Source organism: Somniosus microcephalus, chromosome 10 (genome assembly GCF_052327205.1).
Source record: "Somniosus microcephalus isolate GS21.2 chromosome 10, FLI_Smic_1.0, whole genome shotgun sequence".
NCBI classification, from domain to species: domain Eukaryota; kingdom Metazoa; phylum Chordata; class Chondrichthyes; order Squaliformes; family Somniosidae; genus Somniosus; species Somniosus microcephalus.
In genome coordinates, this window is record NC_140996.1 from 198609429 (window position 1) to 198633174 (window position 23746).

At 43.7% G+C, this 23746-nt stretch overlaps 1 protein-coding gene across 3 annotated transcripts in view; it reads left to right on the forward strand.

Annotated features, from left to right (window-relative positions):
• The window catches only part of fgl1b (fibrinogen like 1B), a 45064-nt gene extending 21666 nt beyond the window's left edge, over positions 1-23398 (forward strand). For 2 of the 3 annotated variants that reach the window (XM_085999422.1, XM_085999421.1), the window contains exons 2-9: positions 2605-2733; positions 4232-4310; positions 6737-6941; positions 14238-14397; positions 15481-15578; positions 15708-15796; positions 15908-16098; positions 19875-23398. In XM_085999422.1, coding sequence (XP_085855548.1) covers positions 4251-4310; positions 6737-6941; positions 14238-14397; positions 15481-15578; positions 15708-15796; positions 15908-16098; positions 19875-20064 — 993 coding nt within the window. In that variant the 5' untranslated portion in view covers positions 2605-2733; positions 4232-4250 and the 3' untranslated portion in view covers positions 20065-23398. The remainder of the gene's footprint in view (positions 1-2604; positions 2734-4231; positions 4311-6736; positions 6942-14237; positions 14398-15480; positions 15579-15707; positions 15797-15907; positions 16099-19874) is intronic. The other variant, XM_085999423.1, reaches the window with a different exon arrangement.
• The last annotated feature ends 348 nt before the right edge of the window (positions 23399-23746 follow it).

The following is a 23746-nucleotide window of genomic DNA, read 5'->3' on the forward strand; positions in this document are numbered from 1 at the left end:
GTTATGGGTACGGAAATTAAATATCTACCTGTAACACACAGAACTACAATTAGGGTAGGCAAAAAGCAACAACTCCTTCTCCGAATTCCCGCTTTTTCCAAATTCCCAAATAAAACACTCTGTTTAAGTGCACTCCATTTTAATCCCACTCCGTGCAGATCCCGGCATTTTTAAAAATCAGGAGGAAAGCCACCCCACCTTTCCTATATTTTCCAGAGCTGAGTGTTAAACAAATGGTACCATGGTGCTAAAGTGCAGCAAAAACTAGGTTATGACATTAATTAAATTCTTTGGTTTCTTAGGAGCGTAGGAATTGCGAGACGAAAAAGGGCCAAGGCCTATCTAGTTCACCTTCTATCCTGGTAGTTGCACGATACAATAAGTGAAAATAACTAAAATTATTTTTGTGCTACCAACACCAAAGGATATTTTTTAGGATTACATTAGTAATGTTAATTGTGATGATCAGAAAATAAAGACCATTTGTCCTTACACAGCTAAATACTGACCAAAAAGATATATAGATCTAGTGGATCTCTCATGATATTGCTCAATGGGTAATCTGGAGCACAGTTAAGATGCAAACCTAGTCTATCCCTTTAAGGCCGCTGCTGAAGTCATTCAGAATGCAGTTGTAACTGCTTGTAAATTTCAGACTCCAGGTCAATGACAGGCTTTTTTCTTTTTAAGATTGTTATGTATCTGTAACAAAGTGTAACATCTGAAGTGGATGCACACTGGATGCAAAACATATAGAAACATAGAAGATAGGAGCAGGAGTAGGCCATTCGGCCCCTCGAGCCTGTTCCGCCATTTAATGAGATCATGGCTGATCTTCCAAATTCAGTACCCTGCCCCTGCTTTCTCCCCATACCCCTTGATCCCTTTAGCCTTAAGAAATATATCTAACTCCTTCTTGAATATATATAAAACCTTCTGTATATCCTAGTGATTCTCCTATGGTGTTGCTCAGAGTAATTCAGATGGCACGATATTTTTAAGCACAGAAGCGTTATACTACATATTACGCAATGTATTATTTTGCTGCCACGGTAAAGCTTTGGCCTTCCGTCATGTTTCAGGGTTTCTAGCTTTCTCCACGGAAGGAGTTTGTTATCATTTACATTAAGACATTATTTTTTAATTCAATTTAACTCAAAGGGTTAAATTCAGAGAGCAGAAATGTACTGGGGGTTTGTATTAGAGCTGGATAAACTCGTCTGTGAACTGGTGCCTCCTCTGTAGCCAGTTGAACCAGGTGGATTTTTACAACAGATTTCATGGTCAATTTATGGTGCTAGCAAACAAATTGCCAGATTTGTTGGCCCGGCATTTGCGCTGGGTAATGACAGCGAACGAACAACATTCGCCGTTATTACTCCTTTGAAACTGACCGCAACTTCAGGATTTAGCGCATGTACATCCTCATGTGGAAATCCTGAGGTTGTGGTCAGTCATTCACTGCTCCAACATTGGCTGCACTGTGCCCAACCCCTGCCCCACCCACCGCCCCGCCACATAGCCGGCAATCAGTGTAATCGGTGAAACTGACAAAAACAATGGCCCAGAAATTCGGGTCTCCACAGGTGAGTACGCATGGGGTACTCACCCGTAAGCCCAAAGGAAGTGCCGGTTTCCTGCATGCACTGCGCATGCGCAGGAAACCGGCACTTCCGTTCCCCTGAAAGCAGGGGTTAAGAGGTCGAATGCGTGCGCAGGAGAGGCTGCGCGTGTGCATCGAACTTACGTTTTTTTTGCAGGTTTTCCCGGGAGGGTAAGTCTCCAGAAGTTACACATTTAAAAAGCGGGCGTAAAGCCTGCTTTTTACAAGGTAAGTGGTGAATTAATTAAAATTAAAACATTTTTTCCACAGGTTTATTATTTTTAAATACTTTAAAGCAAGGTAAGTTTATTTTTAGCCCCGTTAGAAAATAAAATTATTTTTTTCAAAAATTTAAATTATTGTTTAAAATAGTTATTTCATGTAATTTATAGTTTATTTTAAAAATGTGATGTTTTTTTAAAATTTATTTGAAGATTTAGTGATGTTTTGGGGCCCGTAGTATTTATAAGTTTTGACAGCTCTTCCCTACTCCGATTGGCTCCCCATGGCCCACGTGATCCATGGGGACGCATCGAACTAACTGCGCCCCTGGGACACGCAAGCACTGCGCGCCAGCAGCTGGAGCAGGCCCAGGATCGGAATTCCACGGGGGCCCACAGCACAACGGCCGGCGCGCAAGATAAGTGCAGGTCGGGGGCTTACACCTGCGGGAAGCCCCCGACCCGAATTTCTGGGCCATTGGCTTTTCTGCAGCAATATCGTTGTTAAATACCCCATTAAAAGTTAGACCTTGTTGGATTAGGTGTAACTGGTGGTTTTAACAATATATTGACTGCTAAACAAACATTATGGCCCTGAAAAACTAATTTTAATTTTGCGGAGTGTTAAATTTCTCCATTTTAATAAAAATTACAATTACAATATTAATTTCAGGTTTACCTTTTCCCCATGTGAGAGCCCAATCTTTGTTTTGCTCTCTATAACATTTTTAAAAAGTCAAAATAAAAAGCACTTTTTTCCTTCCTGTTTTCCTGACTCAGAATTCTGCATTGTGATTGGCTGCTTAGACAGCTTGTTGACGCCACAGCAGTTCACGCTATGGAATTCCCACTACACTGCACTGATCGCAACTGAACGTAGAAAAAGCTGAACTTCACGCTACAGAGATCGTGAGTCCGCTGACCGCAACTTACGTGCCATTGCTTTCAGTTTCACAACTTGCCACGGTGGGATTTGAACTGACGACCTCTGGATTGCCAGTTCAGTCCAGTTTCCATCTATTTATGGGATATCCCAAAATGTTCTACTTGAGCCATCTACTTCGCTTGATGTTCTAGTAAAGTACGGCAAGTTAATGGCCCAGATTTTGCGGTCGGTATAGCGGCATACCTCCTTTGAAATCTACAGAAAGTTCAGGATTTCCGCATGCGCTTGCATGAAATCCGGAACTTGTGGCCTGCAACGTACGAGAAAGCAATCGTTGGTGCAGAGTTGGGCTATTTGCCCACCGATTGCACACGGAAGTCTTACGGTTGATGCAAGCAGTCACAGGACCTGTTTGCATCAGTGTAAGGGGATCTCTAAGCCATTAATTAAACATTTTGATATCCTAAATTATGCACATACACTGTATGAAATGAGTTTATGCAAATATTGGCCCGGATTACAGTTTTAATGATGTATAAAATTATCAAAAAATTTAATTTTTAGTGAGGTTGGTGGAATGAAGGTAATAATTAATAAAATTCCAATTGTGTTAAATTGTATAATTATTAGATTTTGGGATTCCATTGCATCTCATTAGGGGATTCCCATCGTAAATGATTGAAATGCAATTGTGCTTTGTGATTGGAGGACAAGGCCCACGTGATCCCAGGTACGCTTCTGCACTGCCTGGGATCCGTGGGCCATTACGCGGCCCTCCACCTCATTGCGTCAGACTGCAAGTTTTCGCAGCCTTGCCGCCAGAAGGTAAGTTTGTAATTGGTTCACGGGTCGTGATAGGTATACCTCCGACTGCAATTTCTAGCCCAATGTCACAAGACATAGGTGCAGTGGCAGGATATGGGCTAGAAGCACAACTCCCATAAGCCACACCACCAATGAGACACATTGGTCTCAATTATGTCATTGGACCACAACATTTATATGTAGAGAAGGACCCTGTTGGGTCCGGGCACGTGTCCTTGCCCCTGCTCAGGCGGGCAGGTTAAAATCGCAGATGTTGCAAACATGGCAGCATTCGAACAGGTAAGAAGTAGGGCGATTTTTAACTGCCCTCCCGCCAGGTTTCTGCTGAGCGAGTGGGTTAAAATCGACCCTATTGAGTGGAGTTTAGCTGCCCCTCCATAGAGGCAGCTAAGCTCAACTCAATAGTGTAGATTTTCAACTTGCCGCCCGGGTGTAAATCTGACATTGCGGATAGGTCACTTATTATAGAAACTGCTCAATTTTTCCTTCGATTCAAATCAATGGAAAGGATAATTTGACAGCTCCTATAACGCGCGGCCGATTCCCAACACCAGTTTTACGCTTGGGTAGCAAGTTGAAAACGTACCCCAATGTGTCTCGTCAGAGGGAGAAAGATGTGGAAAATTAGAGGGCAAGTCACGCCACGATCCATTTGTGACCCCAATGCATTTTAAGATTAAAATATATTTTTTGTAGGTAGCCAACATTGGATGCCATGGTGCTACTGGTCTTTCTACTTTTCTTGGATCAAAGTTTAGCAGCTCACAGAGGTTCGGTATGTGTGTCCAACTACAATATATTATCTTTTCAAAACATGTCTGCTTTCTTTCATTTTTCTGAAAGGAATTTTAAGTTGCAACTGAATTAGTGTCATGTCATTTTTCTTTTAAACAATCATTCTCAGTATGTGGGCGTCGCTGGCAAGGCCACCATTTATTGCCCATCCTTAGTTGCCCATGGTGGTGGGCCTTCTTCTTGAACTGTTGCAGTCCATGTGGTGGAGTTAATCCCATAATGCTGTTAGGTAGGGAGTTTCAGAATTTTGACCCAGTGACGATGAAGGAACGGCAATATTTTTAAGTCTAGGTGGTGTGTGACTAGGAGGGAACTTGGAGGTGGTGGTGTTCCCATTCTCCTGCTGCCCTTGTACAGGGCCTTGGTGAGACCACACCTGGAGTACTGTGCACAGTTTTGGTCTCCTTATCTAAGGAAGGATATACTTGCCTTGGAGGCAGTGCAGTGAAGATTCACTAGATTGATTCCTGGGATGAAAGGGCTGTCCTATGATGAGAGATTGTGTAGAATGAGCCTATACTCTGGAATTTAGAAGAATGAGAGGTGATCTCATTGAAACATACAAGATTCTGAAAGGGATTGACAGGGTAGATACTGAGAGGTTGTTTCCCCTGGCCGGAGTGTCTAGAACTAGGGGGTATAGTCTCAGGATAAGGGGTAGGCTATTTAAGATTGAGATGAGGAGGAATTTCTTCACTCAGAGGGTTGTGAATCTTTGGAATTCTGTGCCCCAGAGGGCTGTGAATGTTGAGTCTTTGAGTATATTCAAGGCTGAGATAGATAGATTTTTGGACTCTAGGGGAATCAAGGGATACGGAGATGGAGCAGGAAAGTGGAGTTGAGGTCGATGATCAGCCATGATCTTATTAAATGGCAGAGCAGGCTCAAGGGGCCATATGGCCTACTCCTGCTCTTATTTCTTATGTTCTTGCCCTTCTAGCTGGTGGAGGTCATGGGTTTGAGAGGTTCTGTCAAAGAAGCCTTGCCAAGTTGCTGCATGCATCCTATAGGTAGTACAAACTGCAGCTATCGTGCGCCAGTGGTGGAGGGAGTGGGTGTTTGAGGTGGTGGATGGGCTGCCGATCAAGCAAACTGCTTTGTCCTGGATGGTGTTGAGTTTCTTGAGTGTTTTTGGAGCTGCACTCATCCAGACAAATGGAGAGTATTCATCACACTCCTGACTTGTGCCTTGTAGGTGGTGGAGAGACTTGGATGGTCTGTCTTGGGTCTTGTGGCTATAGTTGTACCTTTGGAATGCTGGCAGGGTAGACATCAGATGACTGTGGATGTTGGGTAGTTTTAGCAAGAAGCATTTGCCATTTTCTTGTCATGCCTACCTTTATGTATTTGGTGGAGAGTCAATGACCGTGCCTTGTGGTAAGTTTCCATTGGTGCTTGGCAATCCTGTGTTGTAGGTGCTTCCCCTTTAAGGTAAAGATCTCGAGAGATCTTGTAATGGTTGCTGCATTCAGGAGATGAAGAGAACAGCCCAAGTCTGCAGCAGTTTCAGTGGTCAGAGAGATACTGTTTGGATCCTGCTGACCACCATGAGGAGAGAGAGGAGGAATCTTCATCTCTTGTTTCTCCAGTGGTAAGTAGAGGGCTTGGACCTGGAGGGCAGCGTGTTTGGTGGGGGGCGGGGGGAACGTAATGTCTGATTCCAATGATGGTTGCTGTGGTTCCATTGGGAATGATTCCCGCCGCAATAAGGGGCCCAACTGTGTTTTAAAGTTCCTACCAGCAGATCAACTGGGGCAGTCCAGGCTGATCCTGAGGCTTCACTTGTAATGTTATATTGTTTTCCCACTCGAGGATGCCTACCAGGAGCCTGTGGCCATGTTCTGTTGGGGCATGGACCTGGGCCCATGTTTCTATCCTGAATCTGAGAGTGGGAGGAAGGAGGACACTGACTTCTGGGTCTCAATTTCCTTATTGGACCTGGAGCACTTATTTTCTCCGGGTTGGGGGTTTGTGCCCATGTTTCACAGGCCTACTAGTATTTTACTGGTTTGCTGTTTTATTTTCTTGGTGCTGGAGTGTACTTTGTCAGCAGCTGGAAGGAGTTATATAGAATTTTACAGCACAGAAACAGGCCATTCGGCCCAGCAGATCTAAGCCGGTGATTATGCTCCACATGAGTCTCCTCCCACCTTGCATCATCTCACCCTATCAACATATCCTTCTATTCCTTTCTCCCTCATGTACCTATCCCGCTTCCAATTAAGTTCTCCTCTCAAACTGCAGCTCTCCTCGTAACACCTGTCGAAATCTCTCAATTTACTTTTTAACCTACATTTAGACCACATCATAAAATAACAGCTGCAACAATAGCTCCCCAGGCATGAGATAAGTATTGCCAGTGTGTTACTGAAATTTGCTCCAGGTTTATATTTTTCTTTTGAACAGGACAATGAAATATGCATGATCGAAGTCGCCAAACTTCGACACCAGTTACAACATTTGCAGAATCAGTTCCTGCTTAGAGCTTGGCGGCTGAAGGATATAAAGGAATATAATATCTACTGGATAAAGGAAAATACTGAAACAGAAAAGAATGAGCAAGAAACTGCATTACATCCCATTACTGCAAATCTGTCTGCGTATCACCATGGTAAATATTTGAAACTAATAGGTAAATAGGCTCGATATAACAGATGAAAGGACCAATTTTCTAAATGTCAGCCATTAGGGCCTTTAATGGAGGAACTGTACATTTAATGTGAACAATTTTTGAACATTAGGTCAACTGCAGGCTCCTCTGAGTACCATTGTGATGCCTGCTGCTCGTGAAGTTTAGCAAGCCAATCAGTCCAGATCTATGTTTGTTACATTTTGGTAGCTTAGCAGCAAGAATTGAGTGCCTTAATCACTGTATGAAACAGGTCCTATTTTAGCCACAAGTTTAGATAGCCTGTTCAGAAGCTTCATTGCTTAGGCTTAGAAGTCATCTGTTTTACCAGCACTGAAGTGTCAATCATTATGGAGGATGTACTTGGGATGATGGCAGCAACGTTTAGCTAAGTGGTGAATCACTACTGGCCCCAATACACATGCTAGAAAACAATTCTTGGTGGACGTCACCAACAGGGTCGATGTTCTGTCCAGTACCCAGAGGATCGGGCAAGGAGTCAGAAAATGTGGTGATGTGAAATAAGCAAAGCAGAAACCAGCCTTCAACAGGACCACAGGTGAAGTCCTCATAGTATCATACATGTATCACTCATGCAAAGCACATGGTAAATGACTTTAAATCACCATCTTTTGTGACATAGGGCAACAGCAAAATCAGGTAATAGGAGCAGCTGCCGGTGTAACAAAAGACGAAAGGCAAACAATCATTATGCACTAGTCTATGTAATGGCTCCTGTAAGTGGAAGATTGGGGTCTATGTGTGCACCTGGTATCAGGCAGAGATGAGTATTGTTTCACACCTTGGTGCTGGAGATTGCCCTAATTGAAGTGGGTCACAATTAGATTATCCTAACCTCTCGGCTGGTACCGGCATTTAGAATCCTTCCTCCTCCTTTGCACAGGACTGATGTTACTTTCATTCTGTTTAAAATAAGACCTCCTCTCAATGGCAATACCAAAGTTATGCAGCATGATTACAATGTTTCTGTGCACTTTGATTCGCTTTTACTGTAAGGTGATTCTCCACCTTCTCCATCTGTCCAAGCACTGGAATCACAGCTTGGCAACATCAGTGAACTGCTCAATGACTTAACCGGTCTTATTTTGCTCCTGGTTACGTCTATGTACTTTGTGTAGCTATGATTGTGTAATGGAGTCATGAACCATAACCCAAATCTCCCAAAAAAACAGCCTTTAGTCAGTCACATCATATTGAAATACCACAGCCAGAAAGAATTAGGTGCTGATTCCAGGTACTGTGCATTCACATGCAAGATTCTTCATTGTGGATCACCGAATTACATAGAAATTACAACACAGAAACACCTTGTTAAATCAAACCAGTCCATGTTGGTGTTTAGCCACCTCACGAACAGTAGTTCCAATACCGTGTGTCCACTCTGTTTCCATATGCCTTTATTCCCCTTTCCCTCAACTACCTATCTATCTTATTTTTAAAATATTGACAATGGGCCTGAATTTGCGGTCGGTAGCGAAGCTAAGGATCATGCTGCCGACATCGCAAGTAAATCCACACCTACCTCGTGCGATCCTCCCTGCAAGAACCTCCTTTAAAACGCTGCAGCGTACTCCCCCACGGAGCCCACCGTTGAGTGAATGCAAACCTGGGATCACGTGGGGCGGTGGTTCGTTTACTTCCTGATTTGGATGCCAAGCCAGCCCGTGGGTATGTCGGGGGAGGGGGAGGCAAGCAGGAGGTGGGCGAGCACGCGCCGATAGCGACCCACAATGTTAATGTGGAGGCAGGGGAGCACTCCTGTTCCTCCTGGTTCCATACTAAGGTAAGCTAAAAAAAAAATCCATACCTGACGGTCCTTTCTTTTTAAGGACTGCAGGTTAGGCCGATGCAGAGTCTGAAAAACTAGTCGGAGTTTGCACAACCTAAAAAAGGGCCCCAACAAATTTAGTCGCAGTCTGAACGGACGCACAAATCAGGCAAGGGCCGTCCCACTGCTCAATTTGTCATCGTTGCGCCTGCTCTACGTCTGTAAAACGGGTGCAACAATGTTGAATTTAGGCCCCCTTTTATCTCCAATTGAGTGCAGTTAATGACACCCAAGACTTTAGAGAAGTTAGCACTGGCATAGAGTGATGCAATCTCTCCCCCTGTTCTATATTTCTGTGGAAATGGATGAGTCTGTGAGTGACTCCAGCACATCAGTCACATCTTGATTCCATGTGAACATGTACTTTGCCGAATGCCCACTAGATTTCCAGCACATGAATGGAATCAGCCAGTGGTGAAAATACTTCAGGTCAGCTACGGCCATCACAGATATAGGTGGAGCAGTTCCAGACACCGACAACACTTTTCAGTCGTCTGCAACTTTTTGGCAAACTTCAGTGATTGTCCATCCTCCTGTAACAAAGCTTCTCCATTAGTTTCAGATTTGACATTCTAGCCTTGTAGACCCTTTCCCTATATATGCAGTATAATACAAGAGTAGGTCCTTGTGTTTCCAAATGTCCTGTTCCACACTCTCTGATGTGCCTCAATAATCCCGAGACTCGATGTTAGCAAAACAAAACAAGGCTTTTATTAACTTAGAAGATAACACGCAGTGGAGAGAGGTATCTTCCCTGGAGGTCTGCAGTACTGGCTGTGAGGCCAGACTGAGCTGGCTTACATAGAGGCCAGGTATGGGCGGAGCCCTACACACAACACATTCCATACATTCCAATACACAATACAATGGTGAGGAGAAACCTGAAACCAACCATAGTCACAGGCAATACAATGGTAAGGGGGGAACCTGAAACCAACCACAGTCACAGGCAGTGATGAATGGAATATTTCATCACATTCACCCCTTCTATAGATTTAGTCTGTTCGGGGGTTTGGTAGTCCTCTGCGACCGACGTGGCTGTTGTGGTGTCGCGGGTGTCGGCTGGGTGTCCCCAGTGGCCTCCTGGGTCTCTGCCGGGGGTGCCGCCAGGGTTGTTGAAGGGGTAGTTGGTGGGGGTGCCGTTGGTCGATGTTCTTCCGGGGGTGATGAAAGAGTAGTGGGTGGGTAAGAGTTGCTGTGGTCGTTGTTGCTGCTATTGCCGTGGTTGTTGTCGTTACCGGCTGGGGCGACGTCTTTTATTGACACGGTGTCCTCCCTTCCGTCGGCGTGCCGGACATACGCGTATTGGGGGTTGGCGTGGAGTAGGTGCACTGGCTCCACGAGAGGGTCCGTCTTATGGCCCCTCACATGCCTTCGCACGAATACCGGACCCGGGGTGGAGAGCCATGACGGCATGGATACGCCTGAGGTGGATTTCCGGGGGAAGCTAAACATTCATTCATGAGGCGTGGCATTAGTGGCAGTACACAATAGCGACCGTATCGAATGGAGCACATCTGAGAGGACTTCCTGCCAGCGGGAGATAGGGAGGCCCTTGGTCCTTAGAGCTAGAGTGACTGCTTTCCATACTGTCCCGTTCTCTCGCTCCACTTGACCGTTACCCCGGGGGTTGTAGCTGGTGGTACGGCTCGTGGCGATACCCCTGGACAGCATGTACTGGCGTAGCTCTTCACTCATGAAGGACGCCCCCCTATCCGTGTGGATGTAGCTCGGCATACCGAACAGGCAGAACAGGCTGTTGAGGCATTTAATGACCGTGGCGCTGGTCATGTCTGGGCAGGGGAAGGCGAATGGGAACCGGGAGTATTCGTCCACAATGTTCAGGAAGTAAACATTGCGGTCGACGGACGGGAGGGGGCCCTTGAAATCTAAGCTGAGCCGCTCAAAGGGCCGTGTAGCTTTGATTAAGTGGGCTCTATCAGGGTGGTAGAACCGAGGCTTGCACTCAGCGCAAGTGCGGCAGTTCCTGGTCAGAGACCGAACTTCCTCAATCGAGTAGGGTAAGTTGCGGGACTTTATGAAGTGGAACAGCCGCGTGACCCCTGGGTGGCAGAGGTCGTTGTGGAGGGTCTGTAGCCGATCCCCGGTGGCGCTGGCACACATCCCTCGTGAGAGGGCATCTGGGGATTCGTTAAGGGCCCCTGGCCGGTAAATGATGTCGTACTCGAAGGTGGAGAGCTCGATCCGCCACCTAAGAATCTTATCATTTTTGATCTTCCCCCTCTGTTTATTATTGAACATAAACGCTACCGACCGCTGGTCGGTAAGTAGGGTGAAGCGTTTGCCGGCTAGGTAGTGGCGCCAGTGGCGCACTGCCTCCACGATGGCTTGGGCCTCCTTTTCCACGGAGGAGTGTCTGATCTCGGGCCCTTGGAGGGTCCTCGAGAAGAAAGCTACGGGCCGCCCCGCCTGGTTGAGGGTGGCCGCCAAGGCAAAGTCAGACGCATCACTTTCCACTTGAAATGGAGTGTTCTCGTCCACTGCCTGTAGCGTGGCCCGCTCAATATCCTGCTTAATGCTTTTGAAGGCGGCATGGGCCTCAGCAGAGAGCGGAAAAGAGGATGCTTTCAAGAGGGGGCGGGCTTTGTCGGAGTAGTTGGGGACCCATTGGGAATAATAAGAAAATAACCCCAGGCACCTTTTCAGGGCTTTGGGAGTGTTGGGCAGGGGCAGCTCCCGTAGGGGGCGCAATCGGTCGGGGTCTGGTCCGATTTCCCCATTCTCCACCACGCTGCCTAGTATGCAGAGGCGCGTGGTGTTGAAAATGCACTTGTCCTCGTTGTAGGTGAGGTTGAGTTTTTGTGCGGTTTTCAGGAACCTCTCGAGGTTCGAGTCGTGATCCTGCTGGTTGTGACCGCAGATGGTGACGTTGTCGAGGTAGGGGAAGGTTGCCTGCAAGTGGTGGTCATCGACCATGCGATCCATCTCCCTCTGGAAGACCGAGACCCCATTCGTCACCCCAAAGGGGACTCTGAGGAATTGGTAGAGGCGTCCGTTCGCCTCGAAGGCGGTGTACGGGCGGTCCTCTGGTCTGATAGGGAGCTGGTGGTACGCTGACTTGAGGTCGATGGTGGAGAACACCCGGTATTGGGCGATTTGGTTCACCATTTCTGATATGCGGGGTAGCGGGTAGGCGTCTAGTTGGGTGTACCTGTTGATCGTTTGGCTATAGTCGATCACCATCCGTTTCTTCTCGCTACCCCTTACCACCACCACTTGGGCGCGCCACGGGCTATTGCTGCATTCAATAATGCGCTCTTTCAGGAGCCTGTCTACCTCGGTTGCGATAAACCGCCTGTCCTCCCAGCTGTACCTCCTGCTTTTGGTCGCTATTGGCCGGCAGTTAGGGGTAAGGTTCGCGAATAGCGAAGGCGGCTTTACCTTCAGGGTAGCCAGGCCGCACACTGTGAGGGGCGGCTGGGACCCACCGTACTTGAGCGTGATGCTTTGGTGGTTGCACTGGAAATCCAGGCCCAAGATCACGCTCGCGCATAGATTCTTCATGATTAATACTTTAAAATTATCGTATACAGTCCCGTTAACGGACAATTGTACCGTGCAGTAACCCAGAATGGTCGATGTCTGGGTTTTATCAGCCATAGAGATGGTACCCCGAGTAGGGACCACCTTTAGGGAGAGTTGTCGTGCCAGTTCCGGGTGGATAAAACTCTCCGTGCTTCCACTGTCAATTAACATTTAACCCCGCACCCGTTTACCTCGATGTCCACCATTGATTTGGATAGCGGGTGGGGCCTGGTCTGGTCCACTGTGACCGATGCCACTGTAGGGCCCTGATCGAGACAAGATGGCGTCCGCGCTGTCTGCTCACAAGATGGCGGACCCCACGAGGTCGGGCAAGATGGCGTCCAAGATGGCCGCTCCCACGGCGCACACGCGGCGGTGGCGGGTTTTGGTTTTCCAGCGGGGTTCCCTCTGCACACCTTCCCAAAGTGCCCCTTCTTACCGCACTTAAAGCAGGTGGTGCTTTTCGCCGGGCACAGGTTTCTGGCGTGCTTTGGCTGCCCGCAGAAGTAGCAGTTGGGTCCCCGACGCGTCGCGGCTGTCGTAGGGCTTCTGGGGGGAGAGCGGGGCCCCGACGGTGTCGGGCTGCCGGGCGGGGAAGATGCCTTCCAAGATGGCGGCGCCCTTGGTGCACATGTGGCGGCGTGGACGGCGCGGGCTGAAGAGTAGGCGTCCGAGTTTCTCTGGGCCACATCCAGGGATCGCGCGGTGTCCGCAGCCTGTTTCAGGTCCAATCCCGTTTTTTCTAGCAGTCTTTGCCGGATGTAAGTGGAGCTGAGGCCTGTGATAAAGGCATCGCGAACAAGCTCGTCGGTGTACACTGCGGCTTTTACATCTCGGCACTTGCAGTCTTTGCCAAGCATTTTCAGGGTGCCTAGGAACTCCTCCACCGATTCCCCAGGTCGCTGTGCGCGAGTGGCGAGCAGATGCCTAGCATACACCTCATTCGTAGGCTGCTGGTAATGCGCCTTTAAGATGTCGCAGGCGGCCAGGTACGTGTCGGCGTCTTGGATGAGGGGGTAAACCCGGTGGCTTACCCAATTCCGCAGAATTCCGAGTTTCATACTCGCAGCGTCCGTAGCGTCTTTGACGGCTGCGGAATTGTCCAGGAAGAATTCCATACACATAAACCAGTGTCCGAAGCGTGCTGATGCGTCTGGAGCATGCTGATCCAAATCCAAACGTTCGGGTTTCAGGAGTTGATCCATTGTGTTGAAAAATAAGTTAATAAAATTGATGTGCCTCAATAATCCCGAGACTCGATGTTAGCGAAACAAAACAAGGCTTTTATTAACTTAGAAGATAACAGGCAGTGGAGAGAGGTATCTTCCCTGGAGGTCTGCAGTACTGGCTGTGAGGCCAGACTGAGCTGGCTTACATAGAGGCCAGGTATGGGCGGAGCCCTACACACAACACATTCCATACATTCCAATACACAATACAATGGTGAGGAGAAACCTGAAACCAACCACAGTCACAGGCAATACAATGGTAAGGGGGGAACCTGAAACCAACCACAGTCACAGGCAGTGATGAATGGAATATTTCATCACACTCTCTTCATCAAATAGTTTGGTGGGAACCATGATTTGAACAGAAGCCATGCTGTTATCCTCTTGCTTAATTTGTTGTGTTACTCCCGTGCGCTGAGCTGAACTTATGTCTGCCCTCTCACCTGACAGCATGGACACGAATTCACATGCAGAAAATGTGGTGAAAAGCTGCAACCTATTGCTCCAGGGGATGATACGTTGTAGCACCAGAGGGCCTACCTCGTGACCTTCAGAAAACTTTGTTTTGAAACATGTCTTGAAACAAATGTTGGCTTCTTAATTTCTGCTTTTACGTGAATTAATTATACTAATGATAAGTTCCACTTTGTGCAGATTGTTCTGAGATTTACAACAGCGGCGAGACCACAAGTGGGTATTACAGAATTAAGCCAAAATCTATTGCTGGGCCATTTCTTGCATACTGTGATATGTCAGATGGCGGTGGATGGACAGTTATTCAACGTCGCAGTAACGGAAAAGTGAATTTTAACAGGTAAATGAACTGGATTAATGTCAAACCATACCACAGTGAGACCTTGCCAGTCACCCTTCAATCACTCTACTTCCTTTCCTTTTATTTCAGAATTTCTCGCATTCCCAGTTTTACTTTTATCGCTCTATCTTCTTTCTCTTATTACCAACTCTCCTATTTTTAACAAGAACTGCACATTTGTTATAAATTGCTCGCTAGTGGGCAGTTTAAAGAAATGTCCACATCTTACACATGTCCCTAGTTTTAAAGTGCTGCTAACTGTATTCCGAATGGCACCTAAAACACAATATAATTATGGAAGTGGTCCATCCAGTACACAGTAACCCCTTTGGTTACTGCCCGCTTCCTTCCTACTCATTAACACATTGCAAAATAAAAAGCAGCGTCTTTTTTGGATTCCATTTATAGGGACTTTCCACACTATACTCCAACCCCAAACCCCACTCTTTTTATTAACTTACCAGTGGCAACATCCAATTTGCACTGCTGAATACCATTTTATTTTCACATGACAGTGCACTTGTGCACTTAACATTGGCGTTTGTCTCAATACAGGTTAGCTGCAAATAAAGTCTTGTCCTAGTTTTGATATTGCATCCTTAGTGCTACACTGGCAGTAAAATGTCCCTACCTAGTCAATAAACCGTATCTTTTACTAAGTCGTGCTGCCTAACTTAAAAGCTATTTTTTTAGCAGCTCCTCTTTTATGTTGAATTGGCATTCAGGGTTTTAAACAACTCACATGGGTTCATCAAAGCAATTTTGCACTCTCATTTTGAAGTGAGGACTCTATAATTCATGTCCCATTAACTCTAATTGTAGAATTAAGATTTGGTAACTGCAGGATACTATTTACATCATGGCATCCAAATATTATTAATGTTGTAATTACCAAGCAGATCTTCAGCATCAAGGAATTACTGTTTGATTGATGAATTAATAATTGTACCCGTGGGTCATAGAAAGAAGCAAAACTGTGAGAATAACTAATGTCTGAAAATGACGAGTCATAAAACTGCAATGGACTGAAATAAAGAGAAAACTAATAGATTTTGTTCTTAATGCAATTTATACTTTCTTCAGAGGCTGGGATGACTATAAATCAGGCTTTGGATTATTTCAAGGGAGGAAAGATGAATATTGGCTTGGAAATGAAAATATACACCAAATTCTGGCTGCAGGTAAGAGTATATTCAACTTTGGACTGTTGAACCAGTCCTAATTGTGCCACAATTAATGTAAAGGAAATAATGCAGCTTGAATTAATTATCACAAAATAGACATTTTGGCTCGTAATAATTTCCTTGCAGGGAAGTATATGATAAAGATAGACCTCACTGATTGGAATGGAGAAAGGAAGCATGCTACGTATGAAAAATTTAGCATCTCAGATGAAAAGGTGAGAAAAGTTGAAACTTGTTATAGATATTGATTTATTTCTCAATTGTATTGCCAATTAAATTATCATATAGTGACAGCATATACATATGTTTTTGTTACTTTAAACCAGGATAAATACAGGCTAACCTTTGGAATCTATGGTGGGGATGCAGGGGATGCATTGTCTGGTGGCTTGATCCCACAGGTACAGTGGTCAGCTTCTCACAATGGGATGCAATTCAGCACTTCAGACCAGGATAATGACAGATACCTGCAGGGGAGTTGCGCTCAAGAAAATAAATGTGGTTGGTGGTTTAACAGGTATAGAGTTAGTTATTTTTGCAATACTGTGTGTGAACGTATGTATACACGTTCTTTGCTAGAAACAATAAATGTGGTTGGAAAATATAACGGGCCATAATTTGCTGTCAAAATAACGGAGAGGCTAATGCTGCTCACCGTTATTTATGCGCAAATGCTACAGCAACTTCAGGCAAGGGCAGATGCGCGGTTACATAGAAACATAGAAAATAGGAGCAGGAGTAGGCCATTCGGCCCCTCGAGCCTGTTCCGCCATTTAATGAGATCATGGCTGATCATCCAAATTCAGTATCCGGTCCCTGCCTTCTCCCTATATCCCTTGATCCCTTTAGCCTCAAGAAATATATCTAAGTCCTTCTTGAATATATTTAATGAATTGGCCTCTACTGCCTTCTGTGGTAGAGAATTCCACAGGTTCACCACTCTCTGGGTGAAGAAATTCCTCCTCATCTCAGTCCTAAATGGCTTACCCCTTATCCTTAGACTGTGACCCCTGGTTCTGGACTCCCCCGCCATCAGGAACATCCTTCCTGCATCTAGTCTGTCTAGTCCTGTTAGAATTTTATAAGTTTCAATGAGGTTAAACGCGGAAATCCAAAAGTTGTTGTACGAGATGCGCTGCTCCATCGTTAGCTTTGGAAACAGCATCTCGTTGTCTGCCTCACCACTGAAATGCATTGAGGGGTGTAAAGTTGCTGTACTTGCGTGGTAGATACGAACTAAACACCTCACAGAAAGTTAAGTCTTGTCCATTCCAGTCTAAGTACCCTTTTAACAATGTGATAAGTGTTAATTACTGCCAGTCAACCTCTCTGAAAGAAAGAAAAAAGACTTGTATTTATATAGCGCCTTTCACGACCACCAGACATCCCAAAGCGCTTTACAGCCAATGAAGTACTTTTTGAAGTGTAGTCACTGCTGTAATAGTTAATTTTCAGTTCCTACATTACAAGTGTGGAGTCTCATTCCTTCAGGTTTTAATTGTTGTTGGAGATTCAAAAAATGTAAAAATGTTTAAAAAATGTAAATGTTTTACTTTTCCTTTCTGTCTCTTTCTTTTTTCTCTCTCTTAATCCAAACTTTCTTTCATGCTCTGTACCTGATTTGACATTGAATTCACCCACTTTAATTTACACTTTCTTCTCAGTCTGTTAATTTCAAACTCTTTCAATCTGATTGGTTAAGGAGATACACAATTGCTTGCCCTGTTCACTCAGGTCTCAGGTGCCCGGTTTCCCTCGCTGTGACGTTATCAGCTCGCACTTTCAGCAACTTGACATGCAAATTTTTTTTAATCCTAAATGTGCAAGGGCAAGTGTAACTAACGGCAGATGCCGTGAGATACCCTGCCACAGCATATTATGGCACAATGTTCTTTTTGTTCATTGACCATATCAAACAGTCTCAAGTTAGATTTGACAGATCATGTATAATGGAAAACACTTTCGACATTATACTGTCCAAGTACCTGAAACTCAATACAGCACCAATGTAACGTTTCCATTTTCTACACCCTCTGTCCTGTTACTAGGGTCATCCAGTGACTGCTGCTGGAATTGCACAGGCGTGGTCGTTAGGTTGCAATGTCCCATAGAATTATAGAATCTTATAGCACAGAAAGAGGCCATTCAGCCCTTCACACCAGTACCCGCTCTCTGCAAGAGCTAGTCCCAATCCCCTGCCCTTTTCCCATACCTTTATATTTAGGTTTTTAAAAAATATTTATCCACTTCCCTTTTAAAAAACAATTACAAAATTCTGCTTTCACTACTGTTTTTGGTAAGGCACTCCATGTTCTAACAACAGTCTGTGTAAAAAAAATAATGCCCACATACAGTTGGGATAAAGTGAATTTCTCTCTGCATTAGACATGCTGCAGCTCTCGATCTGGGGCTCAAGGAGCATATGAAGCTCCACCTAGTGGTGAAGATGTACAGCTGCAGGCATGACTGGGTTACAGCATGATGATGATGCCCAAATAAGCAGTGCACAACATTCACAACAAATTTAATGTAAATAGTATTTAACCTACGCTGCTATTTCTCTGTATTTAAGTCAACAACATCTCAAGTCAATTATTCTTTGTAGGCAGAACCAGTAATGATGAAACATTGTCATCATAACTTCAGAATTTGTAGAGGACAAACGGGATCAGAATTGCTTTATCTCCTTATCACTGAAAGGCAAAGAAATCTGTTTTTAAAAATAACTTCATGGAAGAACCATCTGTCTATAGTTACCATTGAACTAACTTAAATGATAAATTAATGATTCAGACATAAACTTTTATTGAAAAACTATCTGACTTCTGTTCCAGCGAAGTTCATTCGAGACCAGTTCCATGTGGAACCACAAGCCTATAAGGAGCTTATAATAGGAATGAGCTAAATACAAAATTTGAAGTTTACACTTCCTTTTCTTATTTTTGTTGATTTTTAAAAACATTTAATTTTATTTAACCTGGAAACTGTGGGACACGATCTGCTAAATTTTGGAACAAGGGTTTGAATTCATCCCAAGCGGAAGTGATGAAAGCTTTCTTTCTCTATGGGATGCAAGAGTCTTAAACAAAATGTGTTTGGCCAGTCTCAATCTAGTTCCTAATGTGCACAGCCCAGTAGCTCAAAGATGTTCATATTTCAACATTTGACACCAAATTGACTGACTCACTCAAAGTGATCATTGATATGTTGAAGAGAAATGCGACACTCATGCAGAAAAAGCTGTTGCTGTGAAGTTGGACGTAAAGCGTATTGTTGGGGAAGCATAGTATCAAGTATCTAATTTATACTCAAACTGAGCAAAAAGTGCTTAATTCTGAAACTGGGTGAGAAAAGTAGATATAGTTTCCCACCACAGATATCTCTTTTTCTCTCTCTCTCTCTCTCTCTCTCTCGCACACACCAATTTCAGAAAAATATATTCTGTTGTGTACAAGAATTAAACAAAAATTGTTTCCAGATTAATATGTAGTAGCCCTGAACACTGAAGGAGGGGGAAGTAGCTCGAATTCTAGATTTTAAAATAGCAACAGAATTTTTAAAGAAATATTTTTAAAGGAAAGTGAAAAATTCAGTTTATTTTCCTCTGAGAACTTAACTTGTTTATATAACTAAATGTTACTACAGTTATACAGGGCCTTGGTGAGACCACACCTGGAGTACTGTGTGCAGTTTTGGTCTCCTTACCTAAGAAAGGATATACTTGCCATAGATGGAGTGCAGCAAAGGTTCACCAGACTGGTTCCTGGGATGGCAGGACTGTCGTATGAGGAGAGATTGGGTCGACTAGGCCTGTATTCACTAGAGTTTAGAAGAATGAGAGGGGATCTCATTGAAACGTATAAAATTCTGACAGGGCTAGACAGACTGGATACAGGGAGGATGTTTCCCCTGGCTGGAGGCTCTAGAACGAGGGGTCACAGTCTCAGGATACGGGGTAGGACATTTAAGACTGAGATGAGGAGAAATGTCTTCACTCAGAGGGTGGTGAACCTGTGGAATTCTCTACCACAGATGGCTGTGGAGGCCAAGTCACTGAATATATTTAAGAAGGAGATAGATAGATTTCTAGACACAAAAGACATCAAGGGGTATGGGGAGAGAGCGGGAATATGGTATTGAGATAGAGGATCAGCCATGATATTGAATGGCGGAGCAGGCTTGAAGGGCCGAATGGCCTACTCCTGCTCCTATTTTTCTATGTGTTACATACTGCTTTTGTGGTAACAAGCTTTTTTAAAATCCATCTCTTTCACTTTTAAACAAAAAACAAAGGTGCCATACAGTCAACCTTAACGGAAAATACTATCGACACGGCAACTACACTGCAAAGTACGATAATGGGATTCTCTGGTACACCTGGAAAGGATGGTGGTACTCTCTGAAATTCACAGCCATGAAAGTCAGACCACTCTACTTCTTTGTAAGTGTTGGAAGTGGAGATTATGACAACAAAATTGGGTAGTATTTGCTTGAGAAGGAACTGGATCTTTAATATCATATGCCAGGTTACTTTGCCTGAATAGGAGAAAGCTATTATGGAGTCGAACCTTTGTATTTTGCTAACTGTCGCAATGTTAAACAGGACATGGCTAACTTTTCGTAATTTTTGTGACAATAAATTACTTTGTAATTTTGAAGACAAAATGGCACCCTGTGTCAATCCATGTTTTAATTAGTGCAATGACCATTCTGCAAATAACATACAGATAGGATAAAAAGAGAGGGGGTCGGGGAGAAATTCAACTTACGGACACCCATTTTGCACCTTTGATGCCTAAGGCCCACCTGATGCGTTATTCAGGAGGGCCTGTAAGTGGATGAGCAGCCTGGCTACCTGAAACAGGCGTAAGGCTGCTTATAGGTGAAAAATGAGGCCCTACACTGGTTAAAGGAACTGCCGCAAGCCACTCAAAATAAATGGCCACAGAAGTTCTTAACTTTTATTTTTGTGGACCGAGGAGAAGCAGGAGTGGCTTCTCCTGGACCCCTCCCCAAAAAAAAACTCAGGCCCGTTGCCGATGCATTTCAGGCTCCACTCCCAACATTGTCTTATCCCACCTACCATCCAGCTCCGCATGAGAACTGGCCGATTTCCCGTCTTCCCCCAACCTACGATCTGTTTTGCGCTTGCAGTTCGCTGCCGACATTTAAATGAAGCCCAAAGCTGGATTTGGCTCGGGCCTCAGACCGGCATGGACCAGCCATTACGTAGACGACTTTGTGCCCATTTTGGGTGCAAGTCCAATTTCTCAGCCAGGGGTCTTGAGTGAGGTCCTGAAACTAATATCAGGCATATATTATCTTCCTGCATCAAATGTGACATTTAAATCAATATTGAACACTTGTCTATTGTTGTATCATTAAGCAAACATTCAAGTAAATCTTTATGGTTTAGAGCATATTTTTGATACTGTGTTCAGTTAAGCTCTTTAACTGAAAATAACATTTACATCTAATTGCCACATATAGGAAGCTTTAAAACATTGTAATTCAGGAAGTTGCTTTGAAATCTATGTGAATGCACTCGATCAGAGAAATAGGAATTGACTGATCATTTGGAAATGCAAAACTTATCATCTTGAGGTTACCTGATTGAAAATGCTTTATACAATAAGTATAACAATAAGATGCCAGTTTGAAATGATCAAAAGTCTTGCTATATAACATTGTTTAAGTATGAAAAATTCACTTTTCTCTCAAAGAATGTAGGAATTTAAAATTCTTTCCATCCATGTGTAATGCCTAACGGATGTTAACTTTTAGACTGCCAGAAGATCAAGATAAATTCCAGTCTCTCAGGGTTGGCTATTTTTCAGCTTGCATGCTGTGATGCTGAAATGAATGCTAATATTATTTTAATAAAGCTGTATACATGTTAGAAGATTTACTGCAATATTAATCCTATATAATTAAAATAAACAGTTTAAATAAGGAAACGTATGGACACGTATTTTTGTTCATCCTGTATTTTCCCCATTCTCTCTCCTTCCCATTCTTTCTTCCACTGTAGCATTGCCAGCTAATATTAGATCTATTGCATGTAATTAATAAATCATACCATATTTCCCAAAGGGCTAAAACCCAACCATAAAAGGGCATTATTTCAACAGAGCCACCATATAAGCCATTTTACAAATATTACCATCTCTGTGTTTAAAATGTAGTTTAAATGGTATCAATATATTAATAAAAATCTGTGCTGAATCAACCTATAAATGTATATTGTGAAGTTATAAGAATGTATAGTTATACTCCTTACAAAAAAAACTCAATCCTTTTGCTTATAGTGACTGTTTTCCATCCTGTGTATCTTGTATGTTTGCAATCAATTCCAGTACAGGACATACACAGGAAGATGCAGTTTTGATCAATGAAGGCTTGGGTAATACGGTTTAAGGAAGATGTACAACCAGTTTTCTTTCTAGTGTTCTTTCCCCCTCTGCTTTTCACCCTGTATGTCTCCTCCCCTGAAGATGGTGGACTGGCTAGTACAAAAAAGTGATTGAACCTGGGACCTTTATGGTCTATGTGTGGCTCAGTAGGCCACTGGGAGAGCTCTTAATTCTCTTTAAATCCTTTATTTCTCTGTTCTTTTAAGTCCTTCTCTGCCATGCACCATTCCAGGTCCAATATGGCAGACAGGTGATCTTTCATCAATCACCTACCAACATTGGTCAGTAACTGCCTTCTGGAAGATATGCAAGAGTGGCCTACAGTGGCTTGCCTTCTGATTTTTTCCCCCCTCCATTTTAACTTGCCTCCATTTGGCATCACCCCTCCAACAACCTGACTGACTGAAAGCTCTTTCTGCAGAAACCCATTTCTAATCCATGCTGCTTTGTGTCAATGAACCATCTTGCTGTGCCATCAGCCCACCTTATATAATCTGACACGGCTAAAGCCGCATCGCCCAGATGAAATAATGTTCACCAAAAATTTGATTTGACAATTATTTGTGTTCAGAGCTGTTTGTATATGTTTTCTCCAAAATCAGAATGCTGTAGAGGCCATCTTATTGACGAGTGCCACAGACCCATATTCTGTGCTGCTTGCTCCAGAGCCTACGATAGATGGGAAATACCAACATAGAATCCAGTTCAGCACCACTTGTAAACAAAATTTCAATCTTTGCTTTAAAAAAGTGGGGGGAAATCTCCAAAGGGATTGCTTTAGATGGAGTTTTTAATGAAATAACATTTTATTATAAATGCTACAGGATTCCATCATCATTTAAGAAGTTCTCTAAGTATTAAAAATAATGAACTCAAGTTGATTTTGAAGATGTACAATTTTAAAAATGACATGAATTGATTGACCTACACCCGTTCTGTCCAAATACATGAAGCCTAACTTTACATTGGTATTCACAGACTGGGAGTTAATTGCAGAGACAAACGTGTTTATAATTCAGCTACCTGTCAACTCATTAAAAAAACTTCTGGTCTTATCCATCCCTCTGGTGTGAAGTTATATTTTTACATTTGATGTTTAAGTAAAATATCATTACATTTTAAAATGTATGTCTTCAAAACTGACATAATAATATTTATAAATATTTTTCAGGGATCATTATTTCAAAAAGTAATCATGACATTTTTTTAAAAGGTGACCTCCAAATTGTGGGATTATGCAGCTTTAAATTGTTTTGGTTTTCGAAACATTTATTTCAATTTTTTCATAGAACAACAGAATGCGGTATAATGTATGAAACTACAGAGCTAAGCAAAATACTGCACATATTCTCCATGTTAATACACCAAGGTCAAATAAAGGATGACTAATTTAACCAGGATAAATAGTGTCTGTCCATTTTGTTGTCATACTAAACACACAAGCAGTAGGTCTGTTAGTTCCATAACAAAGTCGGTGTATTAAACAGTGCTGTCTGATCCCTTTTGGGAAAGGAGAGAAGTTAATTGGCGTATAAAGGGGAGGACAAAGGGGGAAAAAGTTGAGTGCAGTCAATAAGATTTAAAAAGTCTCCATCATAAATTTAAGCTAAAGGGGTAATAAACTGATGGCACGCCTGGAACAATCCTCCAAAAATTGGGATGGTTCCTTCAGGTATTTCTCCTGATGGAGTAAATGTGCAAACTGGCAACAACCTGGGGAACCTCGCAAGTTCCTGTTTGTAGAGCTGTCTG